General features: G+C 41.6%; 2 protein-coding genes across 3 annotated transcripts; one reads left to right on the plus strand and one right to left on the minus strand.

Annotated features, from left to right (window-relative positions):
* Positions 1-2,191: 2,191 nt before the first annotated feature.
* LOC127764761 (uncharacterized) lies at positions 2,192-7,100 on the minus strand. 2 transcript variants are annotated; one of them, XM_052289678.1, is made up of 10 exons: positions 6,880-7,100; positions 6,025-6,154; positions 5,726-5,898; positions 4,676-5,034; positions 4,512-4,593; positions 4,063-4,403; positions 3,597-3,980; positions 3,305-3,460; positions 3,132-3,220; positions 2,192-2,710 (listed from the first exon to the last, which is right to left on the minus strand). In XM_052289678.1, the coding sequence occupies exons 2-10, from the start codon at positions 6,135-6,137 to the stop codon at positions 2,560-2,562; spliced, it is 1,848 nt and encodes a 615-aa protein (XP_052145638.1). In that variant the 5' UTR covers positions 6,138-6,154; positions 6,880-7,100; the 3' UTR covers positions 2,192-2,559. The 2 variants fall into 2 exon arrangements, with proteins under 2 accessions (XP_052145638.1, XP_052145637.1); XM_052289677.1 differs by having other exon boundaries at positions 3,305-3,466; positions 6,880-7,094.
* Positions 7,101-12,022: 4,922 nt separating this feature from the next.
* LOC127761735 (tubulin-folding cofactor C) lies at positions 12,023-13,312 on the plus strand. The gene has a single exon (XM_052286066.1). The coding sequence runs from the start codon at positions 12,045-12,047 to the stop codon at positions 13,107-13,109; it is 1,065 nt and encodes a 354-aa protein (XP_052142026.1). The 5' UTR covers positions 12,023-12,044; the 3' UTR covers positions 13,110-13,312.
* Positions 13,313-19,911: the final 6,599 nt, after the last annotated feature.

Consider the following 19,911-nt stretch of genomic DNA (forward strand, 5'->3'; position numbering starts at 1 on the left):
AGTTTTAATCAATTGTAACATTTTACAATTTAAAGTTTTTTACATGCATCTTTTTCTTAACCAATAACAGCATTCCTCCATTTAATTCCACCAACCTTTTTATTATACTCGTGTCCAACACTCCGTACTAGCTAAAGTGCACCTGTATTTTTGTAAAACACTTTTATTAGAAAATTATGATGCTCGTACTATCATGCCATGTTTAGAAAATGGGTTTGGATATGATTTCCCACCCCTCAAAGGGTATGTTTGAATCTTCATCCATTATTCTCACCCCGTTTTATCCTATACCTCCATTCGTTTTTATTTTCCAAACACACCATCAGTGTTTTCTTGCTTGATGTTCCTTACTGACTTCTTTGGTTCCGACCTTAGGAGGTATATTTGGATAGCTTTTAGATCATGAGAAATTGTGGGTGGAAATTTGACCGGAGAGAATCTGAAGAACAAACTTCTTGTTTCTCTCGATTATACAACTACAACTTCTCACAATCTAGATAAAAAAGTAGAATTGTCTACAAGAGCTTCCCTCGGAATCAAAAGCACCCTATACAGGACTTGTTTTTTACTTTCTTTTCCTTCGTTCACCGGTACAAGGCAAGGCGAAGGTTTCTTATGTAAATATTTCGCATATGTCCCTTTGTTTCTAAATATAAATATTTTTAGGTTGTTTAGAATAAAAGAAACTTTTTATCTTTCATTCTCTCATTGGTCAAAACTTGAAATTTAATGTTGAGTTAATTGCGGTTTGGACTAGATTTCTTTATCAAAGTTGCATAATGGACTATGTATCATCTCATATTTTCACTTTGAACCAGATGGACTTACAAATTGTTGCAATTTGGACCTGATTGATGCATGAGCCACTTGATGAGCTCTTCTCCATGTCCTCAAACTGAAACATGGTTGCACGGAGGAAGGATGGAGCTAGGCTTGCTCATCGTCAACCATAAACCGTCGAGATGGCCGCCTCAAATCGACGCAAGCGCAGATCCGCTCAAGCTTAGGGGCTATGTGGTGCAGGAGCAATTTGACGAGATGCGAGCAATGCGACGGAGGGCGGCACTCCAAAGTGCTCTATTAGTTATTGCATGTTTGAGCTTTCACATCAGCCTAGCGAGCTCAAGGAGAGAGAGAGCGCAAGGGAAGAGAGGGAAAGATGGAGAAGAAGCAAAGTGTCCCAAAGTGAAACTATATGTAATCTTTCCCGGTTCAAACTAAAAATGTTGTGCTGCTCCTAGTCCAACTTTCCACATTGGTAAAAAGAAGTGGCCCTATATGCAATTTACTCTTTTAAGTTGCTTAATTCTTCTCGTAAGCACATGACTTGGGATTCTATAACATATCTCACACTTCCCTTCTAATCCACCTACCTCTTTCCATCTCAAAACTCTCCTCCCCTCTCACTCTCTCCAGCTAAGCTTAGCTTTCCACTTTGAGCGATCATTATCACCTCTCTCATTTCACTCGGCCATCTATCAATCACACTATCTTACCTCAACTTCCTCGCCCTTTCTTCTTCTCGTTGAAATGCATGTAAGCTAATGAAAAATGTCCTCATGCCATCGCCAGTTGAATGATATGCTTTCTCCATTCTAACTCCGTTCTAAAATAAGTGGGTTTATTTTTATCCTCTTGTCATTTGTTCAAAAACAAGTTAATTTCTATCTTTGGTCCATAAATCAATGAATTTCATTACTTCAATACTCCTTAGCTACCCACCCATATACTTTGGTCTTTTTCTGTTAATAAGATGCACTTTATTCCCTCTCTCTCCACGTTATTTTGTACACACAAGGTTAAAGTTAAGAGTTATTTTAGGATATATGGGGTATGTACCAACATTGTACGGCACGCTTGTTTCACCAGTGTCTACTGTTGACCATGGATTACATAACAATTGCTAACCAGAATGGCACACATATACAACATTTTACTCGTCTTGCGTTGTGCAGCTACCAACTAGTACCAAATTGGATTTGTCCTTGCCACTTTTTCTGAAAGTAAAATGTAAACCTCAACGTAACATGTCACATTGCCAATTTGGCAATTTCCATAGTTCACGTAACTGGGGCTAATGGTAATGGTGCTATGTGCTGCAACTTGCAACCACATGCATCAGTGCATGGCCTCAAACACCATTCAACAGTTCTACATCTAACAAGGCACATCTCAAGTGAAAACAATATAATGATAGAGAAATGTATCCCCTGCGACTAATAAATCCAAAACCGGCATAACATCAGCAGCATATCAGTTTAGCAACTCATGGTTCCTGAGGCTAATACCATGTTTACATGTAAGATAAGTTACACTGGGTATATAGCTCCAAAAACTAGCTCTGGTAGCGCTCTATCAGTCCAGTGTAAGGCTGTAAACCAACAGGTTAATCGGTTTTGCTACCTAGTGATGATTGCTCAAAGAACAGCCATGAGGATTGGCTAACAAATAACATACCACCTCATCAGACCTTCATATATGTTCCTCTGAAAACAAAACCCTGTCATCGAGTAGCTAGCTCAGTTCCCCCACCTGCGGACAAGCTGTCCTCTTGGCTACTTAGTTATCCTTCCATTTGTTGACATACTTCAGGAATGACATGGATGGGTTATCCCTTGGTTGAGCCCGGACACGTGTGGAACGGCGCAATACAGCCTCTTCAAGCAACAATTTGTGTGTGATTTCTTTTGATCGTTTCTCCAGAGCATTACTGTGTTACAGAACAGGAAATGATTAGTTGAAAATTGATTGGTGTAGTAGGAACCAACCAATATATTTCTAACTACTTATGATACGAATAATAAAATATAGCAATGGTAAACATCATAGAATTATACATGATAGCAGAAACAAATAAAAGTTTCGATGGTAGTCTTCTTCCAGAATCAACTAGCAGGTAATTTATAAGAGAACTCTTCAAGTATCATCGATGAAATGCACTAATTATTGAGTAAGAGGACAGCAAAACCAGTATACACAGTATTCATTTTGCAGAAAAATAGTATGTGAAGCTACAAACAAAAATATTATTTTTCACGTTAAGAACAAGTGTAACGTTAGCCCCTTTCTACAATCAACAGAACCAAAAGTTCTAAGTTGACCAATTGTAAGGTTCAGAAAGATCTATGTACCTTATCTTACTGTACAACTTGTCCAGCTGCCGTTTGAGAGCTCTCTCCCTTATACCTTTTACGTTCAGTGAGCTCATTAACACATCGAGCTGTCATTCCAAAATATCAAAATAAGATCACGACTGTAGCAACAATAAATAACAAAAAGAAATCAACTAGAGCAAAACAGTCACCTCTTCCTTAGAGCTGTAGTATCCCCATTCTTTTGAATCTGCACTTTCAACAAAAAGCCTTCCTTCACGCCTGAAAAACCAATACCTGTTATAGTGTCTGTCTTTTCCAAGGGGGCTGGAACGGATGGATAATTTTTCAATCTCTGTTTCGAGGTGCTGTACCTACAAAAAGTACGGAGTAAGCATAATAATCAGGCTCACTACCAATTGTGGTAAACAATAACAGAACATGGGTTAAATACAGAGAAAGGTCCATCACATGCAAGTACATGGATTGAGAACAGATGCTCACCCCATGGCGTTTCCCTTCTGTCTTGCTTCGAGAGATATTGTTCTTATCCTTTTCTTCTTTCCCCTTACCCTGCTCATCAACACTCTCATTGTCATCTTGCAATCCATCAATGCTTGAGTTCTGCTCATCCTTTGCCTTTCTAGTACTCTCTCTTTTAGTCGCAGCGAGCGCTTGCCGCTGGTCCACCCGTTCACTTAGTTTCTCTCTTACAGGAGAAGTTGTAATAGCTTCTTCTACTAGTTCCCGGAGAATCTTAAGTTTGATATCAGTATCAATAAGACTATAATAACCCTTTCTTACTGTTGCAATGTTTCTGGTGAGTTCTTCAGTTTTTGTCATTTCCAAGAAATCACAGAGATATTCAGCCCATGTTACTAAAGTCACCTGATAAGGAAGTAAAAAAGGGATTAAGAAACGGTTTCATCAATGGAGAAAGAGGGAGATCGAGAAATGGGCATGAGAAAACCTTTAGCTTCCGTTTCTTGGTCCGCAGAATAGTGAAATAGTCACCTTCATCCTTAATAAGCAAGTGGAATATAGCTGTATGTATTTCCACAAGAAGGGCATTGCTTTCTTTGTGGCAAATTGCATTCTCCAAATCTACCAGTGAAAATGGGGATAGATTCAGAACCCTCCCGAAGGACAAGCAGAAGTCCCATACCATAAGGAGATCGCCCACAGAATATTTTGGTACTCTAAAATCTGTAGCCAGAGGAGGTCTCTTCAATAAAGCATGATCATCTGCAGAAGGTTGTACTAAGAGATCATCTATTGGGTACTTAATTGGAACATTTATGTGTTCCTCATCTGCAAATCATACCAAAAAAAAATCGATAAGTATCTTGGAAGAATGCCATAGCCAAAAGGCTGCTAACAGAACAATTGCAACAAAGGTGCCAGGTTCAGATGAATCACCGTTCTTCATCTTTTTTTTGGGATCTCCCATAGGTCCATCCTCACGTCTTTTCCTCCCTTTCTTTTGCAAACCTTCACCAAACTAGACAAAGAAAGCAAGTGTTAGTATTGTAACATACCCAAGGAAATAAAGGACAGATGAAAGAGGCACATAACCAACTCACCATCATGTCATTCGGGGGCTCAATGGGTATGCCATATCTTTTTGCAAGATTTTCATGTATAACCCATGGGGCATTTTGAGAAGTTGCATCTCTAATAAAAATCTTCAGCGTATTCCTACTAACAGGTGGCCTCCGGTGAATCAAGTCTTCACCTTTGATCACTGACGTACTGATGATAGTCTTGTCCCTAAGAAGCCAACCAACTTCATACATCTTGGTGCCATCAGACCCTAAAATCTTCAAAATCCTGCAAGCAGCCTCTAAACCATCCTGTTTTGCATATAATTCTAATCCTTCAAATACAGCTTCCTGCAGGCTAGCATATATCTTCTCAACAAGCTCATATAATCCAAGAGTGCCTGAAACAAAAGGTAAAATGAAGTATTATTTCCAATCTAATTAAGTGAAACGTACAAATGAGAAGCAATCTATGATGCTTCTTGAATGAAGCGCATATAGTAGGAAAAAGGTACATGGATACTTTAGAATTGCAAAGCATAACAGTAAGCATGCATGCCTATTTATTACAGGTTGTCATGTCAGCAGCTTAGCAGTCCAAGCAGAGAATTCAGAGCTATACCTTAATATCAGTAAACATCAAAACCAGATCACTAATGCAAAAGATACTAGATTAGAAAGAGGTTGGTATACTGTACTCTCTTCTAAATATTGTTTTAGAACACATGCAATAAAACTATTGGAATATTGATAAAGAAGGTAAGATTGTCACACTAGAAATAATTACTGATCATTACAAGTTTTACTAACATATAACTAGATAAGTTATGATAGTGGAAATTATGTCGCTGAAACTAATAAGTAGAAAAGAACGGTAAAGGATATACAAAAGATCAAACAATTAAAGGACCAACAGTTTCACATGCCCTTTTTTTAAAAAAAGCAAATTGAGTATTAGTATGTCTAGTAGCTTTGTCTACAGGGAAAAAATGTAAGAACTGAGAAACGTTAGAATAACAAAGAAGAAAACAACTGTAACCAATATACTATCAAGATCCAGGAGCACAACGGAATTTCATAAATATTACATACTGTATTGAATCATCCGAAGAACAGGAGCCATCAGTTCTGTGGGTAATTTCTGAGCCTTTGACACTGCATGATGCTCGGAGACCAAAGCTTCTTCAAAAGTCAAGTTTGATTTTCCGGATATCTTACATGACCAAACCCTTTGCCGATAAAGATTCAACCTGTTTATGTAGTCTCTAATTGAGTTGTTAAGGAAACAAACATTGGAGAAATATTAGTGCACATACTGCACTGCAAATGCAAAAGGCATGAATTCCTGCAATGCCACAATTCAGCTGCATTGGTGTCATGAAAGAGGATACTGGTAATCTCGGAATATCTCCCTTGTGAACCGAATTTGGAAAACCTTCTCCTTAGAATCCAAGTCCTTCGGGGGCTCAAGTAAGGAGAAAGGTTTCCTCTTGAAAAGAGGCATTGGACCTCCGATCCAACCTACATAATAGCAACGCACACGGTTTACATTTAAATAGTTAAAGAGTTAACCATGTGAACTGGATAAAGAATCTATAATACTGCCAAGAACAATTAGGCAACAGTGCATGAAAATTTAGATGATCACGCCACATTTTGCAAGGCAGAGAGGGGAAAAGACCAGTCTCAAGCCGTGCAGATATGCAAAATGTGATGTACCAATCATCCAAGCAGGAAATTCAGAACCCAGAACAACAGATTAGCCCATTCGAATCCAACCGGCCAATTTCCGATGTGCGAATCAGCAACCATAGCATTTCACTTAAATACATGATGAGTCGCACAAGCTCAGGCTGCTCTTTCTCTCACGCATTTGCCCCCAAAATGTGCAACGCAAAGCATTCCTGACCACTCAGCTCACGAAAATGGACCCCCGCGCTCCAGAATCCAGCATTCGGAAATCCTCGCATCGCTCAAAATCCCCCCATTCTCTCACCCCCCCCCCCCCCCCCACCACAAGAAATCCCCTCACCCAAGCCGCCTTCAGAATCCAGACAACAATCCCCTCGCCGCCGCCCACCACGGCGAAACCTCCCGCGCCCGTCCTGGCATCGCTCGCGGGTGGCGTGAACCCGACCACCTCACCCCGCGTCGCAACCAACCACGAACCCCCCCCCCCCCCCCCCAACCACAGCTCGTACGAGGAAACCAAAACAACAGGAAGAACTAGGGCTCCCGGATCTCACCGACGACAGGTCAGGCAGGGCGGGGGCACACGCCGACACGGCACGGCACGGCACGGGAACGAGCGGGGGGGTCGCCGGGGAGCCCGCGAGGCGGCCGCGGCGGCGGCGGAGGCGAACGGATCGGCGCGGGTGGCGCGAGGCGTTGGGGAAATGGGCGTTCGATTTGTTTGGCGCTCTCGCTTTCGAGTTGGTTTTTGAGGAAGGGGAGGCGAGGAGAAGATTGGAGAGAGAGCGCGAAATAAGAAAAAAAAAATGGAGGGAAATTTTTACGGCGGTGCGTCGATTTGTTCTCTTTTCGCGCCTTTGTTTTGATGGAAATTCATGTTTGGTTTGAACTTTCAAAGGTTCGATGGATCAAACCATACCCTTTTTTTAAAAAAAAATTACCATGGGAGTAGTACTATTTTGTTTGCCGTCAAACATTTTTGGCTTTACCAGCAGTGATGTTGACGGTCACATGATATTCGAATATTCGACCGGTGCAAATTGTAAATAATATATTTTTAGGTAATGAAAATTCGAAATCTTTTCAAAAACCAAAAAAAGGGAAAGGGAAAAACACAAAAAAGAAGAATTGATTTTTTTTTTTGCGTAGCACGAACTCCTACTTTTGTGCTTTCCTTGGTGTGCCGGTCTCTCCACGTGGCAAGAAACGTGACACGTGGGGCACTCACCTGTACGTTCGTGGTCGTGCGACACCCACGTCGCGGCCTCGCGGGTGACCTGGTCCAGTCAGTCAGTCACCGGCTTGTATGCAAATGCAATGCTTTTTCTTTATCTCAGAAAAAATGCAATGCAAATATGCGATCAGGTTTCAATTTTCAGAAGTTTCGGGTTCCATTTTAAAATGGCAACCCATATATTTTGATTGGTATAAAATACTAGTCATTTTATTATTACCGTGACAATCTGTCATCTTAAACTATTTTGCACACCCCTAAAGCAACCACAATGTATAAAAAATGTGACCTTAAGGCGATGATTGCACTTGTAAAGTGGGCCATATACATTGTGGAAAGTAGCATTAGTTTAGGGTGTACCTCATGCTTAAGATCTACCACAAGCAAAAAGAAATATTTTTTTCTCTCTAATTCACTTTATGAACAAGAGATGAAACAATTCTATTTCCATTGTATGTGGACTCATCTTATGGCTAAATTCTAAGAGCAACCGCAATGTATATTACCAAAGTGGATAATAACGTGGGCCCGGGGTTCAGGTGGTAACACTTATTACAAAGCTCACAATGTGCTATGCCTATTCTGCAAATTAAGGTGGGGTCCACCTTAAAAATAATCATTGTAAAACTATCTCCTATAGCCATGCTCGTACGAAACGATTCTCATATCTACAGAAAATATTATTCTTTATTGTCTTGTTACCGGCAGTAGCACAATGGCCCGGTAGTAGTTATTGTCTCTACCCACAATGCTTCTTACCTGGCTATAAGCCTATATTAATTGCTTGTTACTCTCTCCATTCCAAGTTAATCTACCTATAGTTTTTTTGAGGTTATTAATAAATGATCTACATATTTGTGTTCATTTATTAGTTCTATTCGTTATTTGTGCATTGGAGTAAATGGACATTGATGCATGCATCTATACACACAAGTATTTATAACCCACATGCAATATCTTGATTTGCTATTGGCTAGGAAACAGTGGGGATGATGCATGCATCGAGTTTGTTGCTAGAGTAAATATAGCATGAGAGAGTTATTAGCTTTTCTTGGTCTTGGTGTACCTATGAAATATGTAGATCAATTTGGAATGGAGGGAGTACCTGCTTTTGTTCAACATTGTGGTTGCCCTAACCATAACAATGTGGGCATGGCTTTAACAATGGTCCACTATTCATAGAGCCCACCTTAAGATTACACTACACCATAAACATTGAGGATGCCCATAGTCACGTGAAATGACTATTTTAGTTTTGCTCATGGATCTCTATACACTCCCTCGGTTCGTTGCTCGTCGGCTCTAGAAGGGGTTTCTGTAGCTGCAACATCACCGTCCTTCTTCGGGTCTATTTGGGAAGTTTCTGTAGCTGCAACTTCTCATATAATCAAAAATCTTAAGCTCCCAAAACAAAACTTCTGTAGCACTGTAACCAGAATATTTATATAACTACTTTTTCACGAAGAACGACAGTGATGGCTGAACATTTGTCATTGTGCGCCATAGACAAAGCCGGAGGGCACCATGTTAAAGCTAGCACTTCTTGTAGCAACACTTATCAACATCCAGGAAGGCATGCATCATCCAAAGGTGTCGGTTATTGAAGACGGTGTGCATACGGAAGGATATATTGGGGGCAGTTGGCGGTGTGTGACGTAGCAATTACTGTCGTAGCTTCTCCTTCTACTTTTTTTTTATGTAGATGCCCTAAAAGAGGTAGAGCTGGGGATGGAGGGAACAAAGAGGGGGTAAGCCCTGCGCACGATGTCAGCCCACTGTTTTTTCCTCGGCGAATGACAAAATAGGTGGCTAATCAGTGTAAAGCAGTTAAAATGAAAAAAAAAAGCATCAATGTGCGCGACAAAATAGGTAGTATTATATCTATAACAAGATTAAGAGTGACATTTATGGATGCATATCCTTCGCATTAGCGTCTGCAATTACATAGGAACAACGTTGTGCATTACGCCAATCTGAGTTGTTTATCTGAAAGGAATGGATGTGATTTCTTATTCCTCATCATCTTGCTGCTCCTCATGTTTGTGGGCATCATCTTGAAATGCTCTTCGACCGGTAGCTGAATGGATGACACTCATCTGTCTCGCTCCATGTTTGATTGGTGTCTCTCTACCCTCGATGCCCCGCCGCTGGCAGGGCCATCCATTCAGCGCTTCGACTTTGGTGTTGTCGCATGCCTTACCTCGACGAATGCTGGCTAGATCTCGTGACGCCGTCACTACACTCTTAACAACCCGACTTTGGCTTCCCTGTGGCACTGCCTCGGCGTCGTCGTCTCGACTATCAAATATGACTAGAGCATGACGACCGCGCCGAGAGAGCAAGAAGAGATGAAAAGTTTCTTGTTTGTTTTTTATTAGAAAAAATCTCAAAATAATCATGAGCGCTTGTTTTTCGATGGATGTCTCAGATACATCATAATCCCCAAAAGTTGCCCCTCTGTGGTCATAACACTAACACTAATGCAGAGGATCTGTGTTCGACATTCATCATAAACTAACGACTCAAGTGGCAAGCGACATGCAGAGGATTTGTATTTAGCTTGGCGGCGACATCCTGCGTTTGGGCTCTGCTGTAGTTGTTAGTTGTGTAGCGGTGGTTTTCAGCCGATTTTCCTGTAATAAACCGTACAATTGTATGGTTTTTGGGCCCGGTTTTCCTTATAAACTGGGTCAATTCTCTTCTTCTAAATATAAAAGTGGAACAAAGTTCCGCCTTAGGTTTCAAAAAAAAAGACTCAAGTGGCAAGGCATCAATTTTATCTTCTAACTGTGGATTAGATATGTTTCTCACCCTATATGGTTAGCTAACATTTTGTCGTATTTGTAACGTGTAAAAAATGGTATATAAACATCAATGTTAAAAACTTTAATATTATTATTCAGTTCTGTTACAAATCACAAATATTTATGTAGGGACTAGGGAGGTAGTATATTCATGTCAGTGTAAGGATAAAGCATACCTCCTCTATATATGTGGGTTCACGGTATATGAAAATAACATACCTAATAGTATACAAGAAGATCATTTGATTAAGGAATTACGACGGATAAAAAAGGAAATTATCTTCTCGGAATATAAGGTGTTAGAGTCCTAATCGGGAAAGATAAAGTTTTCTTAGTTCGTATCTTATTATATTTCTCCGAGTTCTACTGGGAGAGGAAGATAATCTTCGCTATAAATACAAGACCTCCTAAAAAAAAGAGGGGACACGCCAACCGAGACAAATACCAATCTAGACAAACCCAATGTAGCAGCCACATAACTAGACATGAGGGATCTATAACTACCTTCAATCTCACCGAGTTCATGTTCGAGGAATAAGAGTACACTAGCTGTCGACTAGGTGTGAGACCTCTATGACGCCAAGTCAATTAGGTCATTCCAAACATCTACTCGTGTGATACCGATATATAAAAGACACCGATTTCGGCCAAAATGAGTAGGGTTATTACCTGTCAGTTAAGGAAACCAAACTTATATAAAAATCTCTGTCTCCCATCTCGGTTACCTCCGCTTATACCCTGGTTTCAACCATTCTTATACTCTACAAATACCGTCTGCGGATATAACCCATCGACAATTCCAAATGATGGTATTATAGTTTAATTTTGATTTTTTCACGTTATTAATTTACAGCCAAAATTTCGGGTGCCCCGCTAAACAGACTACACGAGTCCGAGGTAGGGTCCACAATTTCGTCCCCTAATATTTGGGATTTTGTAGCTCCTCTGAACGAGAATTTTCATAATATACCACCCAATATGCACTGCTTTCAATCTGGCCGCTAGCAAGCTCATCCTCCCCCACGCCGGCGAGCTCCTCCTCCCCCACGCGCCGTTTTCCCGCACGCATCTGGCAAGCTCGCTCGTGTCGTCCCCGAGCTTAGCTGCCGCCGCTCCGGCTGCCGCCATGGCGCCCCGAGCCGTCGCTAGTCCAACCTCTGGCACCGCAGCCTTGAGCCGCCAGAGCTCGACGCCCTCCGCCCTCCCCCGCTGCTCCCCTCTCCTCCGGCCCTTCACCGCGTGCGCCGATGGTGGCGACGAACGGTCGACAGCGCGGCTAACGCGGGCAGCGACGGACGGGCAATGGCGGGGCTGACGCCAGCGGCAATGGACAAGCGACGGCGCAGCTGACGCGGGCGCGAGCGGCGGCGGACTGACGACGGCGGCGCCGGGAGGACGGAGGACGACGACACGACTGACGCCAGGGGACGGAGTGGTACAGAACGAAGAAAATTCGCACTCTAGTGATGTATATTCCAAAAGTAATGTGAATTGGGTGATAAATTCTGAAAGCAGTGCGTATTGGGTGGTATATTCTGAAAATTCTCCCTCTAAACCGCTCAAATTTCACGAAATTCGTCAAAGTTTCAATTTGGAATTCAACGAAATTTATTAAACCTGCTACTAAATTAAGTCAGACCATTTTCTCAGTAGCGAAACCACTTCTGTTTGCTCTCCCCCGATGCCATCCACCGCCGCCGCCGCCGCCGCCGAGATGGAGCCGGAGCCCGACCACACCAAACCCTCCACCTCCGCCGCCGCCGCCGGCCACCGCAAGCACCTGGCCATGCTGGAGCGCCTCTCCAAGCGCGCCGCCGCCGCCGCCCCCGCCCCGTCCCAGGACTCCCCCGTCGCGGCCTTCCTCTCCCGCTTCGCCGCCGCCAAGCTCGCCGCCGAGTCCGCCCTCTCCGCCTGCCGCTCCTCCCCCGACGACGCGCAGCCCTCGCTCTCCGCCGCCGCCGCGGCCATCGACGACCTCGACCGCCTCGTCGCCGAGGCCTCCCACTCCCTCCCACCCTACGAGCTCCGCTCCGCCCTCGCCGCCGCCTCCGACCTCCGCGCCGCCCACAGGCTCGCCGCCTCCGATCTCCGCCCCAAGAAGTCCTTCTCCTTCAGGAACAAGAGCAAAGCCCCCAAGAACCCACCGCAAGATCCTCCTCCCACCTTGCCGCCGCCTCCAGACCAGCCAAACCCCAGCGTCGAGGCGATCCTGCCAGGACTCGGGTTCCGGGGCCGGAGGGACGCCACATTGGTGAAGGATCTGAGGGTCTCCGACGAGAAGGATGGGGATTTCACCCTCGCTGATCTCGTCTCCTGTCAGGTTTACCTCAAGGGCAAATGCCGGGCGCTGCACGTTCACAAGCTGAAGGATTGCCGCGTGTTCGTGGGCGCCGTGTTCGGCTCGGTGCTCATAGAGGACGTCGAGCGCTGCGCATTCGTGATGGCGGCGCACCAGATCAGGATCCACGAGGCGACAGCGACGGATTTCTACCTGAGGGTGAGGAGCAGGCCGATCATTGAGGATTGCTGCGGCGTGAGGTTCGCGCCGCATGCTCTCAAGTATGAAGGGATTGGGGAGGATTTGAGGGATGCGGGGCTCGAGGAGGAGACCGGTAATTGGGCGAATGTCGATGACTTTAAGTGGCTCAGGGCAGTGCAGTCGCCAAATTGGTGTTTGGTTCCGGAGGAAGAGCGGTTGCAGACCATTGACATTTCAGATGTTCAGGAACGAGAGGATGATAATTAAGATGCTTGGGATGGTTTGCTTTCGGCTCTCATTATGGATTATTGTTCTGGATTGGTTAATTCTTCTTGATGTTTACTTGGATTAAGTTTTGGTTTATTATGAGTTTATAGCTTTCATTGTACCTACATATTGATGCATTAAGGATTAGAAGTGTGAAATGATTTAGTGTTTAAACAAAGCGGTAGCTCATGAGTTCATCTGTATTTTTGCTGTCCTTACCATCAAGAGCAAACGCCATACGCTTTGATGAGCAAGAGGCATATGCTTGACGTTGGGATTCTACGCCAAGCATATGCCGTGAGGGCGTGAGGTACAATGTGCTGTGGTTCTTTTTGTTCCAGAACAGTTTTTTATTGCACTAAGGTAATTTTGGTTCCTGTAATGTTGGAAATTTCAGGATGAAAGAAAATAAATAATATTCTCCTCTTGGAATCATTCTTGGAAAATTATCAACTAGCAAATCCAGTTTTGATATGTAAATCCATGCTTGTTACTTCTGTCATTTTTCATCTTTAAGAAAGCTTTTTCGTACAGTTGTTAGATACATATTGGAATGTAAATGAATTCGTGAAGTTTGAGTTGTTATATTCAACTATACAGTGGATTCAGAGAGATAGAGAGTGGCTATCTTTTAGTTTTATAGTTTAGTATGGGCTTAGACAATATAATGCTTTTTAAATTTGTATTATAAGTGTGTGCATTCTCATGAAGCTCTGTTATGAAGATCTTAAAAGAAGGAAGTGAGCAAGTGCTGAGTGCATTGTAAAGACATGCCACCATGATATTACATGGTACAAGAACATGTCTGATTTGGCCTTGGCATTTTCATATTCTGATTAATCTCACCAAAACAGGACCAAGTTCTGCTAATTTATCTGGTCTTGTAACCTAGAGAATACCAAAAGAGTGATGGTTGGACTGCAAATTACATAATGTGCATCATGGTTGTAAGCACCTTAAGGTCTATAAATACCAGTGACTTGTAAAATATAGGATGGGAGTGATTCTGTGGATACAGGAGTTTGTCAAGGCATGCCAGAAAGGGTTATATTATGCCTCACAAGGTATTAATTAAGCATCTGTTCTTTTTTTTTTAACCCATGTATGCCATTCGTTTGAATGATCTTCTGAAAGAGCATTTGGCAGTAGATGATTCAGAAAAAAAAAGATGCTATACAATTTCTTGCTGTAAACATGTTTACTTGCTTCATGAACCAAGCATTTGCATCTTGCAGCTGTGCTGAACTGGTCTAAATATGTTTGCAGACATGTGGTTTGTCATGAGCTCTTGCTACTCTCTATCATTAGTTAACATGCTAGTAGTAGTTATTAGTCAAATAAACTTCTCAGGAGGATATGGGGGCGATTTAATCATATCTCTGCATGGTTTGACGAGTATGGTTGTTGGAAATGCTTTGATTCACAGCGAAGACACTTGTGGCAATTTATTTCACCATTCGATTGCTTTGATCTGATGCACGTTTAGGTTTGGAGGATATGCACCAAAATTCTTAATTCCTCTGGAATAAACACTATTCGTGTATTCGTTTCATAGGATTCAAAGGAAAAAAATTCCATAGGAATCTTGTGCCAATCCTTCAAAATGTATTGATTCCAGAGTTATCTTCCTTTTCTTTAATGTCTTTTCTCCTAAACAACTGAGGGCTCATTCGGAACATAAGATAGGAAAAAGTAAGAATATGAAAGAAAATCCAATGAAAAACAAAGAAATACAAACTAGAGGAATATAAAGGATAAGAACAATCAGAGCACAGGAAAAAGTCTCAAAGGAAATGCACAGTAATTGATTTCTTCCCCATCGTTGCTATCCACTCAAACTAATAGTACCACCTTCATCTCCCCCAAATCCAACACGAACCGGACGGCATGAGGTTAGGGATATCCTGCTACCCGTATAAAAACCCGTTTGTTTATTTATTTTTTACATGGTAGTACATAAGAAAAAAATTAACTAGAAGTGAGATAAGCGGACTAAAAAAACCCGCTTGCCCGTCCCGCTTACATCCCTACATGAGCTCCAGCGCTCGGGGAAGCGGCAGCGTGGCGATGGGCTGTGGCGAACTCCGGCGGCGTGAACAGTGGAGCAGCCCGTGGGCAAGGCTGCCGCCTAACACAAACTCGAGCTTGTGACCAGCTCAGCCTGTGAGCTGTAGTAGCTGATGATGATTGGTAACTCGAGAGAAAATGATTGGAAGTTTAGACGAGAAAATTAATGATAATATTAATATGAAAATTTGATTTTTTTAAGGTCTAATTTGTTGGTATAGATGGTAGTACCTGATAAGAAGTTTAGTTCGAATTTGGATCTTAAATGAAAAGGGTTGGCTAAAATTTATTTAGGCAAAGTATAGAGTTATTCCGTTGTAATTACCACTCTACCCGCGCATTGAAAAGGAGAGAGTTTCTCCCTCAATTTTTTTATCTATATTTCACAAAAAAGAAACTCTCATACTCCCTCTGTCAAAAAAGATCCAATTCTACTCCCTCTATAAAAAAAAATCCAATTCTAGAGATGAATCTAATATTCATATTCATACCTAGAATTGGACCTCTTTTTTTGGGGGGGTGGAGGGAGTATCTCCCAACCAAACAAAATATTAATAGCCCCACTCCTCTAAATTCTGGATCCTTGTTAAAAACTCCCACCGACCATAGGACCATGGGTGTTTCTCTGGTCTTGTGCTGATTTGTTTTTCTTAAGAGATGGTTTTTGCTCTGATAATGGATTACCAACTATGTGATTGCGTGATTTCCACGGTCTTATACAAAGCAAATGAAAAAAAAAATAGCTTGGGGTGGATGGGATTTTTCCTGTGGTTTTCATGTGAAATCAGCATGGAAGGAAACTTTCCCTTGATTTTTTCCTACAACCAATTCCATCCGAAAGGCGTGTTAAGGAAAACTCCCACTGATAAGTATCCCTCCAAAAGCCCCATGGAAATTGACTTATAGGGTCTCTTTGATATGTTTGAAATATATAGGAAATTCGAAGGATTACCCTATAGGAAAAATATGATGAAACCCCACGCGATGCTGCGAGAGTTTAGTATCATAGCAATAAGTATAAATAATGTGTAAAATAACTAGACGACATAAGCTTACATAAATTAATATGGTTTATGATAATTTAAATAGTATATAGAATGATAATAAGGTGATATGGCTTTCAGGCTTTATGAGAGAAGAAAAGGAGAGATGTAATTTGGGCTATAGATTAATCATCTGAGGGTTTAGAAAAAAGAGATGACATGGCTTAATGAGAGAAAAAAAATAAGGAAGATAATTTAGACCATAGATTAATCATCTAAAAGCTAGAAACAATTGATGTGATACGGTTTAATAAGAAAAGAGAGAAATAACATTAACCAAGTGAGGATATATAGGATATTATAAAAAATGATGGAGAGATATGTTTAAATATATGAATTATGTGAGATGATAATTTAACATATTTGCATTTTATAGCTCTAATATTTAATAAATTATTGATAATATAGTATGCTTGTATAGTGTTTAAGATATAATAATTATTAGTGGACAATAATGTGACATCTTTATACGTTGAGTTTAGAATTTAGGTAACTTTACAAGATTCCTATATAAAATTTAAATTAAGAGAAAATCCAAGAAATATCATTAACAAATATCCAAATTTTAGAAATACCATTGATAAATACATGTTTTTATAAAATAACATCGTACAAGAGCTCTGTCCGAAATACTATCACCACTAGAGTTCCGTTAGCAACCTTCCATTAAGTACTACAATATCTAATTCTTTTAGAACGACTGCGGACTGGACGCGACCTTGGCACAAATCTACTTAATTACCCTTGGGTGGATATGACACATCTTACTACTACGAATATGGACATGTGTAAGTTCAAGTACCTTAATTTGGTATTGGTGATTAATGATAAATATAATTATATGAGACTAACGTTTTTATGAGCCTTTCTTTAACTAGTCTCATTTGGATATGAAAATAAAAATGATGAGAGGTATGTATTAAACTTCACATATTCTAACTTGGTCTCTCTTGTGGATCCAAAATATAGTGTGAGCTCCCTCATTAATCTTGATTGATTATGTGCATATGTGTTCCTTTATATCCATATGTATGCACATCTTGAGGGGGAGCTTATTCTATATTTTATTTATTATAAGATTTCTATCTTGATTTAAAATCATCTTTCATCCCATCTCTCTATATTGTTTATATCGGGTTATTATCCATCACCCAAGAGAGAAAAGATTGAAAGATCTTGGATTAAACAATTTGTGTAATTGTTACTTTCGTGATAAATGATAAACCGATGTTTATGGGATTAACCTCTCTTTTGCATAAGTTGTCTACTAGGTTATTTTCCGATAATGAGATGTGGAAGACATGCATTCTATTGTGATGGACCTTAATCATGACAAGGATGAAATGCATGGAGATAAAACGATATGTACCACTTCTTATCTCCTACTTTTTGATAGGTTCATATATATGATTTCCATGTTATTGATATATAAGTGTGAGACTAATGTTTACTTGAGCCTTATCTTATTTAGTCTCATTTACATTGAGAACATAGAGATCATGAAGATATATGTTTTATGTTGGTCTACATTATTACTACATATGCCTTCTCTATGTGTATAGGATAAACCCCCATTGGTCATTCACTAATTATGCATACACTTGCATCTCTTGTATATTTATTTGTATGCATATATTTAGGGGGAGCAAATCTTATACATTTATTGTGCATGTTCTAGATCCATGTTGTTCACCTATTATTTATATCGGATCTTTGCACTTGAGCTTGCATACGAGTATATGACACTTGTGATGTTAATGAATACTCAACAAACATATCCATATCTTTCATATGCAACCGGTTGGTCATCAAGTGAAGGATGACAATCAATTTGTTGAGACTAATGTTCTCCTTTTAGATGTGAAAAGGAATAGCTCCCACTACGATGAGGCTAATGAATGACACCATGGATTAATGGTAACCAAGCCAATGACATCGTCATGTTGGCAAGAATGAAGTCAAGCTTGTGATGAGAATAAAGTCTTGACAAAGGATGGTAAAGACCTCGGCATAAACATGGTTCAACCGGATGGTCACAAGTGTTAATCTTGGCTCAAGCATTGACCCCAAGTTGGATGGCGCAAGGCAAAGGTATAATGGAGCTAAGAATTTTTTCTTAGTCTTTTCCCGGTCTTGGTGTTTGGTGTAGACCGGATTTGCTAGATAGACGCCGTACTATCAAGAAGAGTCTATGAAGCGAGCATGTGGATGATCTTGCGCCATATTAGTTCATATGCATGTAGGTGTATTTGGTGGGCTTGTCTAGCCAAGTGTGGTGAGTTTTCTCAAGTCCTAAACAAAGAGAGAAGTAGGCAAATCCTATAGGTTTGGGTAGCCTCATGTGGTTATGTCCGGTGGAGTATCCTTTGGGGTGTGAGCCCTTTCTCCCTGAGAAAAGTTGTGTTTCTTGGATGGATTTTTCATGGGTTGGATGGCCCTTTGAATAAGCTTTCCATAGAGTCCAAGAATGTCAAATTCCGAGATCCGAGTCAAGAGATATCGCCATTTTACTAACGGTTGGTTGTGCTGAAAAGTGACCTGCGGTCTGACCGTAGGCCTTAGGACGGTCTGACCGGATCCACTGGTCTGTTGCACTGGTCTGATTTTTGGTGGCGATACAGAGCCGCAACCGGTCAGACCGAGCCGACGGCGGTCTGACCGAGCCATGGACGGTCTAACCGGCTACTACACTGCGGTCAGACCGGCCAGGTTGAGTGGGCTCAATGATTGCCCTGTAACGGCTAGTTTTCTAGTCGTTACAAAGTAGTCCGGTCTGACCGGCCACTCTATTGCGGTCTGACCGGTAGAGCACATAGTTGGGGATTTCGACTCCAACGGCTAGTTTTGATGGTTGGGGGTATATATACCCACTCCCCAGCAGCAAGGGTAAGGTTTTGGCACTCCATTGCATTATCTTGAACCCTTGCAAGAGCTCTCACACCCTTGTGCACTTAGTTTATTTAGTGAGGTGTTGGAGAGTGAGTTAAGCCAATCCAAGTGCATTGCTTCATTGTTAGAGCTAACGTGGCACTTGATCATCCTCGGCAAGCATCCTAGACTTGTTACTCTTGGAGGTTGCCGCCTCCTAAACGGCTTGTGGAGGTGTTGCCCGGTGACCTCTCCGAGGAGATTGTGGAGGAGGCCTGACGCTGATTGTGAGTGGTTTGGAGTTCACCACCTTCGGAGTGAAGGAAGAACTACCCTAGTGATCGAGACTTGGGTAGTCCTTTCCATGGGCCGGCTCCCACCTTGCCCACCCTTTGACGAAGGGGGCGTGCGGTGGCTTCGTGGTTGAGCGGTGGAGTTGTGCTCGCCTCAACAGGGATTAGGAAAACGACGAGTTTCTGAACCTCGGTGAAAAATCCCTTGTCTCTTGTCTCATTTATTTGTTGCATTTACATTTGAGCAAGTTTACATACTAGAGCTTATTTGTGCACTTAACATTTGAGCAAGTCTATTATCACCCTAGGCTTGCAAACCTTAACATAGGCTAGCTTCTTTGTGCACTTACTTAAGACTAGTTGATTTAGGTTTTGAATTGTGTAAAACTGTTTTGATTTACGCTTCCGCATACAAATTTCGGTTTTAGCCAAAAGTTTTAAAACCGCGTATTCACCCCCTCTAGTCGGCCTCCTTGATCCTATAATAGGAAGATGCCCTTCAATTACAATTGGAAGATGTCCAGATTCATA

The sequence above is a fragment of the Oryza glaberrima genome, chromosome 2 (genome assembly GCF_000147395.1).
Source record: "Oryza glaberrima chromosome 2, OglaRS2, whole genome shotgun sequence".
Taxonomy (NCBI): Eukaryota; Viridiplantae; Streptophyta; class Magnoliopsida; order Poales; family Poaceae; genus Oryza; species Oryza glaberrima.